We start from the raw sequence: 12,962 nt of genomic DNA, 5'->3' as shown, positions 1-12,962 counted from the left end.
ACCATCCCTTTGATAGATGCGCTTCCTTATAAACACAGTTTGGCGCCTCGGTGACGACCGAAACAGCGTCTGTATCGGTCACGTGAGTTTTTCTTAACGCGATACGCGCACCGACACGGGGTTTCGCTCTATGAGCTCCGCACATGCGCCGACGCATCGGTTTTGCTGGACCCATCACTAAACGACAGCTACACCGCTAAATAAACATTCACAGAAGGAAATAAAATGTATGATAATTAACTGAGTTACATATCGGCCGTCCATATTTTATGGGGCTCAGTAAGACATGCTAAATACTAAGCTAACAAACAAAACCGAGCTTATTACCCTGCTAATATTATTAGCTCTTGTCACACTGGAAATATGAACAACATTCACTCATCACGTAACTTACATCGTCACCAACGCACACTGTTGTACAGTACAAAGGAATGAAGAAAAGCACTGATGATCGGCAGAAGATTAACTCAACTAAGTAACTGCACAGAAAGTTTATCGAACACACTGCGCATGCGCAAACAGTCCATCAGTCTCTTTGTGACGTGTACTCCTCGCAGCAGGGAATTCACAACAAACATTATCCTTCGTTACAGGTATGTCTGTGTGGGTGTAGACGCCTGGCAGGCTGATGTACTTGTTCTCTGTCAGACCACACACTTCTAGATCTGAGAGCACGAAGCATGACACAGGCTTCTCCTGGCCCATTGTACGGGGTAGCACTTGAGCCTTCTTACCATGAACCCCAAGTTGTCTCATCAACCTTTTGGAGCAAAACGTAGCGGAACTTCCTGAGTCCATGAACGCGTACGTCTCTAGTGTCGCGTTGCTCCTCTTGGATTTGATGCACATGGGCACAATAGAAAGGATACAGTCATTGCCTCCGGATCCGGTGACTGCTGTGACTTCACTCTTGGCTGACGCATCTTCTTGTAGGGTTGAGTGCCCGCTATTAGAGCATTGACTTTTCTCAGGCTTGGCATTCTCTTGGTCGGCATTCTCATCCCATTTGCTGTGAAGCAGACTTGGATGTTTCTTGCTGCAGATTTCACATGTGGCTCTTCTTTTACAGTCTTTTCCCATGTGCCCTTGGGTCAGACACCCGAAACAAAGTCCTTTACCTTTAAGGAACTCAATTCTCTCTTTGTTTGGCAGACTTCTTATTTTGCTACATGCGCTCAGCGTGTGTCTTTTGTTGCAGTACAGGCATGGCTCTTGAAAGGCGTTGTTTGTCTGCTTGTTCTTTCTTGGTTCTGAGGCATCCCATTCATCTGGTTTAACACTAGTAGCACAACCAATGGTTCTTTTCAGTCCGCCTCCCTTGGCATAGCTACTGTCTGACTTGCTCTTTTCTTTCACTCTGGAGGACTCTTTGAGATCACCGAACAGTGTGTCTGAAACTATCTTAGCTTGTCTGTTGATGTACGTCACAAGATCAGAGAACTTTGCTCTTCTTCCTTCCCTTTCTTGTATGTCGAAAACTACGACTCTCCATCTTTCACGATGTCTGAAGGGCAACTTTGAGATGACGATCCGAAGGTTGCTCGGGCTGTTCATCTCCTCGAGATACTCCATGTCCTTCATGACATTGTTACTTCCGGAGAGAAAGATGGAGAAGCTGTGAAGTGACTTGGCATCTTCTGGCTTGATTTGAGGCCATTTGACAGCCTTGTCCACATAGGCCGCAGCTATTTTCTGCTCATTGCCATAGTGATAAGTCAAGAGCTTTCTTGCTTCACTGTAGCCTCATCGTGCGCTCATGTGTTGGCAACTTCTCACAAGTTGTCTTGGTTCACCACTGGTGAATTGCTCTAAATAGTACAAGCGGTCTTCATCGTTGTCTGTACGACTGTGGATGATGTGCTCAAACACCCTCAGGAATGGCTCAGCACACACTTCTATGCCTCTCTGGTCAGTCTAGGTACTGCAATGCATGTACACTAAACGTGCACTGAACTAGAACGCAAAATAGAACAATGCAAATCATAGCACAAGCAAATCATGCTATAATAAACAATCGGTAAATATGAATCTAAATAATATATCTAAATCTGAGTCTAAATTACAATATGGAAAATGGCACTAACACACATTGTCTTTTTTAAATTCCCCAATCTTTGTACAGTAATTGGAACACTGACAAGTTTTTATTTAAGATAACATAACTGATGGACATTTTCCTTAATAAGGAAGATAGATAGATAGTTTCTTTATTAATCCCAAACTGGGAAATTCTTCTGTTGCAGGAGCAATGTACAGGCATTCAACACCATACATAAATATAACAAAAAGCTAAAAATCAACAATAAAAAATAGAGAACTAGAAAAAGAACAAAAATATATACACAATATTTACAAGAATTATAAGATAAGTGAATAAGTGACTATTAAAACTGAATATTAAAAAGGTTAAATTAGATTGCAATGAAATGTAATGAAATTACAACCAATAACCAAACAAACGTGCAAATGTGCAAGGAAAAACAAAAGTCCAGGTATTTGTAATCCTCCACCATCTCCACATCCCTACCCAGGATGCTGAGGGGCAGAGGAGCTGTTCCCTTCCTCCTGAAGTCGATCACCATCTCTTTGGTCTTGTCCACAATAAGCAGCAGGTGATTCCTTCCAGCCCACCCCACAAATCTGTCCACCAGCCTCCTATACTCCTCCTCATCCCGTCCAACGCTTATACACCCTACAACTGCAGAGTCATCAGAAAATTTCTGTTTCTGACATGACTCTGAGTTGTGCTGAAAGTCAGTGGTGTATAAGGTGAATAGGAACAGAGAAAGCACAGTGCCCTGTGGGGCTCACACACCACTCACCACCACATCAGACAGGACATGACCCAGACGCACGAACTGTGGCCTGTCTGTCTGGTAGTCAGTGATCCAGGAGACAGTGGACGCACCAACACCCATCGGCCACAGCTTCTCACCCAGCAACAAAGGCTGGATGGTGTTGAACGCACTGGGGAAATCAAAGAATGTGATTCTCACTGAGCCTCCACCACCATCCAGGTGTGAGTGAGCTCGGTGCAGCAGATAGATGACAGCGTCATCCACCCCCAGACACAGCTGGTAGGCAAACTGTAGGGGGTCTAAAGAAGATCTCACCTGTTGCTTTAGGTGGGCCAACACCAACCTCTCCAGCACCTTCATCACATGGGACGTAAGGGCAACTGGACAGTAATCACTGAAGCCAGATGGGGATGACTTCTTGGGCACAGGAACCAGGCAGGAGGTGTAGTGAGTTTAGCTCCCATGGTCTGATCCTGGAGTCTCACCGCAGGGGGAGGAGTAGGGGGCATGAGATGTGGGAGCGTTGGCGTCAGTGGGGAGGTGTGGGGGAAAGGGGAAGAGGAGACAGAAGTCTTGGAGCTAAACCTTTCGAAGAAGGTGATAAGCTCGTTCGCATGCTCCAAGCCTGCTTCTCCCCCCACAGCCCGTTATTTCCTTCATTCCTGACCACACCTCCCTCATGTTCTTCTGCTGGAGTTTGGCCTCTCTCAGCTTGTCCCGCAGTTGGTGCTGTACCCTCCTTAGCTCCTCCTTGTTTTCGGACCTGAAGGCTCTCCTCTTGTTGTTCAGCAGAGTCCTCTTGTCGCTGGTAATCGATGGCTTGTTGTTGGAATAACAACGAGCCGTCTGGGGTGTTATGACGGTATTCTCACAGAATTTAATGTATTCTGTGATGCAGTCCGCCATGCTGCTGATGTCTTCCCCATGAGGCTGGCAGAGTGCCTCCCAGTCAGTGCACTCAAAGCAGTCCTGCAGGGCCTCCTCAGCCTCTAGTGTCCACCTCCTTACAGTCTTTTTGGACACAGGCTGCCGTTGGACAAGCGGGACATACTTAGGAGTTAGCAGGACAAGGTTGTGATCTGATGCCTCCTCCATGTCTGCCACACTGTCTGTATATCATACTTAATATAACTCTTATTACACAGTGCAACAGTAACGTTGATCATATGGAAAAAGTAACGTCAACATGACATAAACGTTTCCTACTTTACGTGGTGGAATAAAAATTTAAAAGTATCATCCCTCTAAATTCTAAAACTTCAATATTACGTTTTAACTTGGGTGCCGGTTTGATAACCGTGACAAGCTTCCGCTCCCGTTAGCCTCGCTAACACACCGAAGCTATGCTGGAAGGCTACCCTAAGGTTAATTCATTAGCCGGCTAGTTATCTAATTAACTTCTGCTGCCAGGCTAGCTATGTTGGGCACAGACACTTTACATATAAATAATCCTCAAAATTAACTTACCAAATAAAGTTCTGAGATGTTCTGTTAGGAGTTGCAGCAAAGCAGTCAGGTATTATTTGTATTTAAAATGATCAAAATGGACCAAAACCTCAAACACTGCCGAGAAGGAGTCATTAACTCCTCGCGAGGATCGGGGTTTGAGCAAACGAGGTCCATCGCTTTTTAGGTATTTTGCAGCGTGTTTCTGAACTTGCAGCGCGTTTCTGTGCTTGCAGCGCATTTATGTGTTTGCAGTGCGTTTTTGAGTTTGCAGCGCGTTTTTGTATTTGCTGGTGTTGTAAGTCTATTTGCACGTGTTTTCTGAAGTTGCAGTTCGTTGAGCTCTCTCGGCCACCATACAAAAGGCCTCGCTCCTCCCATTTTCTTCGGGCGGAGCGTAGTTAGAATAAAACTTCTGTGCATGCTCTGTTCCGGGCTTCCTCTACCAGACCGCGCCTAAGGAGGCTGATGAGAAGCCCCAGCGCTGGCTCTGTATCAATTACTGATGGAGAAACCGAAGCTTTCTGAACCACTGAATCAATCTGAAGCAATTGCGTTGAAATGGTTAAGGTTTTTCGAAGTATTTGATACAATTAAATGTAGAGACATCTGCTGGATAATATTATACATAGCATTCGCATGAAACGAAGGGTCGTGAAACAGAAAGTTGTGTTTGTTTAACAAAAGGATGTACAGTATGTGCATCTTGAAATTTTTTCTTTTATGGAAAATAATATACTTGTATGAGTTTGACATCATATAATACTGTATGTTTTAAATATATGCTTTTATAAGATCGATAGAAATACAAAAATATATTTACAAAATAAGTGAAATGCTTGTGCATCTAGGGACGGTGATGACAGTAGTTGTACAAAATGCTTGTGGGGGACTGGGGAGGGGATTTGGGTGGTTTAGAGATTTTTATTTAAAAACAAGATAATTTCAGCTGAGTTAGGCTTTAGTATGTTCCTCTTGTATGTAATTATACAGGTATGTAAATCAATGTATAGTGTGTGAATGCCTATGTGCCAATGTGAGTATGCAAGTTAATCTAATGTTATACTAATCTTACCTTAAGCTTCACTCTCCCTCGTTCTAAATCTGTCACGTTTGCCGATTTAATTTGGACACAAATCTCAAACACAAACCCGAAGCAGTAGTTGTGGTTATAAAACCGGTTTATTGTAGGAAACAAGATGCTGGCAGGTCTGAAGCAGGTTGTGAGGTTTCCAGGGAGAACCGGGGAAGAGGTGCAGGGAAGATGGCAGGCGAACTGGTGGAGCTGGTGAGGATCTCAAGGAGAAGGCGAAAAAACTGGTGAGTGGGTCGATCCGGGAGCTAAAGACAAAGAGACAAAAATGAGTTCGCTACACTTGAAGGAATCGTTAGCACAAACGCCAAGGCACTGTACTACTGAGGTAAGCAGACGATCTGGCGACGAGTGGAGGACTGAACCAGGATTTTATTGACAAGGAGAGTAGGTGGCTGATGAGGCTCCATTGCTTGCAGGTGTGTTTGCAGGTGGCTCCAGTTCCGCCCAGCTCCAGAGAGAAACAGACAGAAGCAATCCAAAAGAGAAACATAGATCCTGACAAAATCAATGAAACTACGTAACATATGCAAAACTCTCCTCCTCTCAAAAATCCACAACCATCTGAGGGATTGTGCCCATTTATAAGCATTGTGAGCAGTGGCGGTTCTACATTGAATTACCTGATGGTTTTGACCTTTTTCTGTCCATCTCTGTTTATTTGACACTCGACAATCAACAGATTTCTATCCCCCAGCGCTGTCACTCAAGACCAGAAGTCAAGACTAAACCAATTCACCTTGGTGACCACATAATCGTTTTGTATTACCTATTTTTATTTGACCATTTCACACAATTCATAAAAACTAAAATGTGCAGGAATTATAGGCCTGTATTTATAATATTATGAATGAAATGTGCGTTATATGGAAGAAAGTCAAGGTGTGATTGACTTTAGCCCTTTTATACAGTGGACCCCCCCCCCCCCCGTCCGTTCAATTTGGGAGAGACCCAGAGGTGAACTGTCCCCCGCGTCCCCCTTTCCCTTTCTCACACACACCTTCTCAGCAAGCAGGGGCGCCTGCAGCTGCAGGGGGCGACAATATCCCCACACAGATATGACAGATAATAGAAAACTATGTAGCGGCGCAGATTTATTTGTTTATTTTTTTCCAAGTGCTCGTGCCGCCCCCTTTGTGTCATGAAAAAATGCCGCCCCGGGCGACTGCCCGGTTTCGCCCGTGCCTAAAACCGCTACTGATTGTGAATTTGACAATCCCGTGACACGTCGCCGATGACGGCCAATACGCGTGTGACGTAATGAAGCGTCATTTGGGGAGTCACGTGATTTTTCAACTGATGAAGCGAGGTATCGAAACATCTTGTCGCGATACTTCTGCTTTGAATGCTCGACACTGACGAAGAAGAAAAGAAGAGAATCTTTAAACTGACTGTTCTTTTGGCGGAGTCAACGCATCACGTAACCCCTTTTTCATGTTGTTCTTAACGTTAACTCGTTGGTTTCTACGTTTTTTGTTGGATTTTGGTTTCTACGTTGGTCGTCGTCGGTAAGTTCCTCATGGGTCGATATCTGTATAATTATGACTCATCTAATAGGATTCAACTTCTATATATGACCTGTTTACTCTAAACACCGTCTCCGTTCTCCAGTGCTATGGCTCGTCTCCCTCTTCATAATACCAGGGTGGAGTTGTCGAACAAATAAGTACGACACGAGTGAAGAACAGAGTTGTAGGATGTAACACACCTGTCAGAAACTAAATCCTCCATTTTATTCAGACCTCGTGTTCAGCACTCAGACAAAAGTAATTTTAAAATGAATCTATCCGTAACAAAACCACCACAAATCTCTAAAGGAACATCATCAAAAAGATACACGATAAAAATGCACAAGCCATATCCATAATGCTCTTTTTATTTAGTTTACCGCCCCCCGCGTCCCATCACTGGACAAGCGGTTAATTAAATTCAATTCAAATTTATTTATATAGCCTCAATAACAATACAAATCGTGAGCAGAAGGCGGCAACCTCCGGGTCTGAAAATTGAAGCCAATGCGGAAGTGCAAAAAACTGCAGTTCATCGAGTGACCGCTTGAGGCTGGCTCCAAAAGGGAGCAAATCCCCATAGACCCCCATGTTAAAATGCCCAACTTTACAGTCAATGAGCAGAACCCAGCTCATATGGAGGGACCCATCTGCCTAAGGCCAGTCGGGTACAGACAGAAGAAAGAGAGAAGAGAACAGCAAGATAAACATACATCTGTCATACAGTAGATACGCATATCTGACCAAAGCATACATGTGGAATCTTAGGATACAAACTGATGATATTACATGAAAGTTTGAAAATGTAAGAGGAATCACAGGCAGGTCTGAGAATTGTTCATTCAGGTAGGAGTGGATAACTGCAGGAGGCCATGAAGACTGGGCAGGCTGATGAGACCACGACAACAGATGTAGTATAGTGCTCCACAGGAAACGCACAACTCCAGGCCAGAGATACTCACAAGGAGAGGGGGGAGAGGGGGGGGGAGCAGTAAACATTCTACATAGTAATAGCACAGAATTGCGTGACGAGTAGTAGATAGGAAATTAGAGGGCATTAGAGGGCAATAGCTCTGTGCCAGAGAAAAGAAAGTGGAGGATGCGAGAGAGGAGAGAGAAGAAAGAAGGAGGACATGTGTTTGGTGCATCGTCCCCCAGCAGCCTAGGCCTATAGCAGCATAACTAAGGGATGGTTTAGTCCAGCCCTAACTATAAGCTTGATCAAAAAGGAAAGTCTTAAGCCCGACCTTAAAAATAGAGAGAGTGTCTGCCTCCCAAACCCAAACTGGGAGCTGGTTCCACAGGAGAAGAGCCTGATAGCTGAAAGCTCTACCTCCCTCTAACTCCCATTCTACTTTTTGAAAGTAGGTTACAGAAGAGGAAGATGACTCGGTTTCAGGCAACGTACAAAGGGCTTTAGAAAGGTGGTAAAATACAAAGAAAAGAGGAGCTGATTGAGAGAATAACATGAGTCTGCAAAACTGTCATCAAAGCCAAAGCCAGTGATATAAGATATAAAACACATTCTGGTTTTCTTAAGTCTTCTTTGTTCACTACACAATTCCTCATGTGTTCCTTCATAGTTTTGATGTCTTCTGTATTAATCTACAATCTAGAAAATAATAAATATACAGAAAAACCATTGAATGAGAAGGTGTGTCCAAACTTTTAGTGAAATCTATAAACTGAAACTCAACTGTATAGTGAATGTACACTGTTATTGATATATGTAACTGTAACTACAATGTATAACCAGGATTCCTGCTGGAAAATGCAGTTTTTGTAAACCTTTCATTTTTCTTACAGACGATGTTCTGATGTCTTTGATGTTCAAACTCACCTCATCCCAAATCTCACTGAGATGTCTTCAGGTCAAGAAAAGTTTTACCTGCTATATAACAAGACTTCAAGAAGAACATCTTGGAGAACTTCAGTTTTTCTGGTAAGATTCTTTACTACAGAAAATCACAGGATAATAAATCATAATGCTCCTCCTCTAATCCTCCTAATCCTGGGAGATTCTTTCTGTTAGTGGGATAGAAGCAGTGGGGTTGTTCTTGAAGTCCTGTTTACATCTCACATGCATCCAACAACTCAAAGTGAACTGTATGTTCTCTAGTTACCCTCTGATGAGATATGCTGTAGAGCAGAGTTCAACCAGTCTGAACTAGAGATGCACCGATTACAGTTTTTCCGGCCGATTCCGATTTCCGATTTTTCATTGAGTTTGACCTGCCGATACCGATTTTAGCCGATTCCGATTTCATTTTTTCTAACCACTTTACAACACACACAAAGATTTATCTTCTCTTCTTTAATAGAATATTAATATTATCTTTTCTTTAATAGAACGTTTTTTGAACAGATAATCGCTATCACTATAAAAATAGAACTATATAAATTACTCCTGGTGTGGGGGAAAAAAAAAATAAATAGGCCTATTTGTGGGGGAAAAAAAATTTAATATTTGATTTACATAAAAGCTTTTTATTTGTTTTCTTCCTAATTGTCCTTGAAATAGTGGTCAAGAACCCCCCCACCCCCAACACAAAAATGGTTTGGCCACTGATCAAAATTTGATGTTGCCGTTTGATTTGAAGTTAAGTAGGCTACGCTCAAAATGTCCGGTCAGCAGAAGTCCGGTGCTCAGAAAAGGAAAGAAAAGAGAAGAAAATAGAGGCCTTAAAGATTTTCTTAACAAATATTTAAAAAAAGGTGGTGACGGTGAAGCTGGGACTAGTAAAGTGAACGTAGGTTAGAAACAGCGCAGCCAACGTTTACCAGCCTTGTAACGTAAGCTAACAGGCTAGCTCTAATGCTAACGTCCATTAGCTTGTATAAAAGCCCGACACAACACGTTATCTTTGACAGAAACAGTTGAGTTTGGTAGCTCCGTCAGAGAGGATGAGACAGAGAGGAGAGAGATCCGGCTGCAGTCAGGTGACAGAGAGAGTGATGCGGGAGGGGCCCGCTGTCCCGGAGCGGCGGAGGGACAGAGTCAGGCTACCGTTGAGAGAAGAGAGAAGATCGTCTAAGATTATCTCGTCCCGGGCCCAGGCAAGACTTTCAACTGGCCTGCGTGTGATGCTGATGTTGCGCGATGTAAATGCGAGTGCATTTGTCCGGCAAAAAATCGGCATATGTCAGACTGACCGGCCGGTCTCCGGTCATGGCCGATCACGTGAAAATCGGCCGATTCCGGTCACCAGCCGATATATCGGTGCATCTCTAGTCTGTACATTCGGTAACACTGTGTCTTAGATAGAAAACTCCTCCACCATAACAGTACAGAATGAATCCTCTCTGCATTTACAGACCAATCTATTCTATAGTTTAACTTGTATTAGTGTTAAATAACACAAATACCAACAACTCTTATGTGACAGTGTTTGATAAATGACCTGTAACAGAAACTTTCATTATTATAGTAGAACTGGTTGTCAGATGAGTGACGGGATATTTGTTCCTTCTCTTTAATTTTAGGAGTTGATTTTTTAAAAGTCAGTGATTTAACCTCAAAATCATGATATTTATGTATATACTTTAACAAATTTACAGTGTTTTAAGAAGAGACTGACCTCCCGTAAAGAATGCCTTCATCGGTTGCTTGTGCAAGCTTCCTATTATGATCCAGACATGTTTCATTGTTAAGAAAAGTCAGAGGGGAGAGATGGACGGATCAAAGAAACATGAGATGATCGTTTTTATGACGTCGTTTCTTTTAACTTCTCTTCACAGATAATTGTGATGAAAGTCTTGTGCTGTCAAACCCTCACATGTAATCCAGAGGAGTATCAGATAGACAATAGATGCTGCCTGAAGTGTCTACCTGGTAAGAAAATACATTAATGTTTATTAATACTCCTTTTTTTATTTGCCTTCATCTGATGATAGTAATACTAACGTCAGTATAACAGATAACAGTGTATGAATCTTTACTTAGCATGCAGCATGCTCCTTACCCTGAAGATTATATTTCAGTTGAATTAAAACAAAAAGATTGTTTGAAATGAAATTGCTGGTTGTTTTTTCAACAGGAACCAGTGTTAAAAGAGATTGCTCTAGTTTAGAGTCCATAAGTACGTCATGTCTGCCCTGCATGAATGGAACTTATATGGATAAACCTACTGGACGTTTGCACTGCTTCCCATGCACCAACTGTGATCCAGGTACATTTCTGTTAATATTATTTATTTATCAGTAGAAATGTTTTTCCTTTTTCAACTGGTGAATTTTAAATCAAATCCACATCAGACAAGTTAATTTATGCAGATGTTTCCTATGAATTCATAAACTGAAGAGACTATTGTGTCACATTTTCTAAAGTTGTTCTAACCACTGAAGGTATCTTTAAATCAGAAACAGATTAAACACAATAGGAGTTTTGTTTCTGCATGTTTTGTAACTTCCATATGTGTTGACAGGTTCTGTTCTGAAGGTAAAGAGGTCATGTACATCAACATCAGATACAGTTTGTGAACCACTTGAGGGATTCTTCTGTATTGACTCAATAAAGGACCAATGTGCAGCAGCACAGAAACACACGGTCTGTCATCCAGGACAATACATCAGGGAAAAAGGTTGGTTTTCTAGTTTTAAATGAGAACAAAGTTTAAGGAAACTGATCTTTGTGACAGTTTGCTCATTTAAGCTGCACATGATGATTTTTGACCACTAGATGGGAGTAAAGAGCTAAAAGTCTAATAAATGTCTTTATCATAGAGCTGCTCCTCTGAAGTGAAGCCAAAGCAACTAGAGCTCCCCCTGGTGGCTGGCTGCAGTAAAGTAGTAGTTTTAAATGAGAACAAAGGAAACTGATCTTTTTGACAGTTTGCTCCACGTGTTGATTTCTGACCACTAGATACAAGTAAATAAGCACCAAAAGTCTAATAAAGATGTTTCTATCCACCTTTACTGATGTGGTGCAGTAAATGAGTAGCACTCCAGTGTTTTTTAGGTTCCAAAACTACTTTGTCATATTAATCCTGTGACAGATTTAAGACAAATTTAACAAGCCATCATGTGGACGTTGCTCAGTTGTCCTGTCATATTGGAGTTTAAATAGGAACGTCTGTGGGTGTTTATCCACCTGGAACTCACACCTGAAACTGGAGGACTATCTTTTCATCCTGTTTCCTTTTCCCAATGAATGATACTCAAATGACTAATGGTCTGAGACTACAGACTCATGTTATGAACGAGGCTCTATGTACTTAAAAATAAATAAATAAAACATTACTTCACTGTTCCGATGATTAATGGTGTAATTTCAGGTGTTTTCTCATTCTAAAGCCTGCACTCTAATGGTGTCTTGATATCTGAAGATTTCCTGTCTTTGATTGTAAAACATTGTTCTTAAGTTGTAAACATTACAAGACAATTTGTCATTTAAACGTAATTAAACATGACATGAATATACTCATCTAGACCATGTTTCTACGTTAGTCTGACTCTTCATAGATTAATAAACCACATTCCAACACATTACTTACTCATTAATTCATCTCTTCATACTTTAGACTGAACTAGTTTCAACTTCCATATAACTTGTGTCTGTGCAGGCTCAGCCTCCTCAGACACTGTGTGCTCTGACTGCAGTGATGGAACATTTTCAGATGGAACATTAACATCTTGTCTCCAACACACACAGTAAGTAAATCTTCACATCACACATGGAGACACATTTATTTTTTTATAATAACCATGAATTTGTTGTATCTGTACATTTCTCTATAAAATGTCCCTTTATTGTTCCAGATGTGAATCAATGAACCTTCAGCTGATAACACCAGGAAACACGTCAACTGATTCTGTATGTGGAGGACAAACTTCAAATGTTGTAAGGACCATCACTGGTGTGGTGGTTTTATTAGACATTCTAATAGTAGCAGGATTGTGCTACGTCTACAGAAAGAAAATATGTCCAACAGGTAGGTTTCATTTATAGCAGGAAAATGTTCTTCTTTTCTATGTTTTGTCACATCTTTGATGGATGATAATGTTTTCTGCTGAGTCATGACAGTGCTGGTAATTATGTTTTTCACTGGTTTTGTTCAATTATAGTCAGAAACAGAAATGCAGACAACTCCAGAGAGGTATGTTTATTTCTCACTATTT

General features: G+C 41.8%; 1 protein-coding gene across 1 annotated transcript in view; it reads left to right on the top strand.

The window, feature by feature from the left end:
• The window catches only part of LOC311493725 (tumor necrosis factor receptor superfamily member 14-like), a gene marked incomplete at its 3' end in the record, with an annotated part of 30,202 nt that overhangs the window by 14,491 nt on the left and 2,749 nt on the right, over positions 1–12,962 (top strand). Inside the window, exons 3-8 of the mRNA XM_084552497.1 lie at positions 10,584–10,677; positions 10,883–11,014; positions 11,270–11,425; positions 12,407–12,494; positions 12,603–12,684; positions 12,909–12,940. Of these exons, the coding sequence (XP_084408623.1) occupies positions 10,584–10,677; positions 10,883–11,014; positions 11,270–11,425; positions 12,407–12,494; positions 12,603–12,684; positions 12,909–12,940 (584 nt within the window). The remainder of the gene's footprint in view (positions 1–10,583; positions 10,678–10,882; positions 11,015–11,269; positions 11,426–12,406; positions 12,495–12,602; positions 12,685–12,908; positions 12,941–12,962) is intronic.

Source organism: Chelon labrosus, assembly GCF_963514085.1.
Source record: "Chelon labrosus genome assembly, chromosome: 10".
NCBI classification, from domain to species: domain Eukaryota; kingdom Metazoa; phylum Chordata; class Actinopteri; order Mugiliformes; family Mugilidae; genus Chelon; species Chelon labrosus.
The sequence above is the reverse complement of the archived record's forward strand: the minus strand, read 5'-3'. Positions and strand labels throughout refer to the sequence as shown.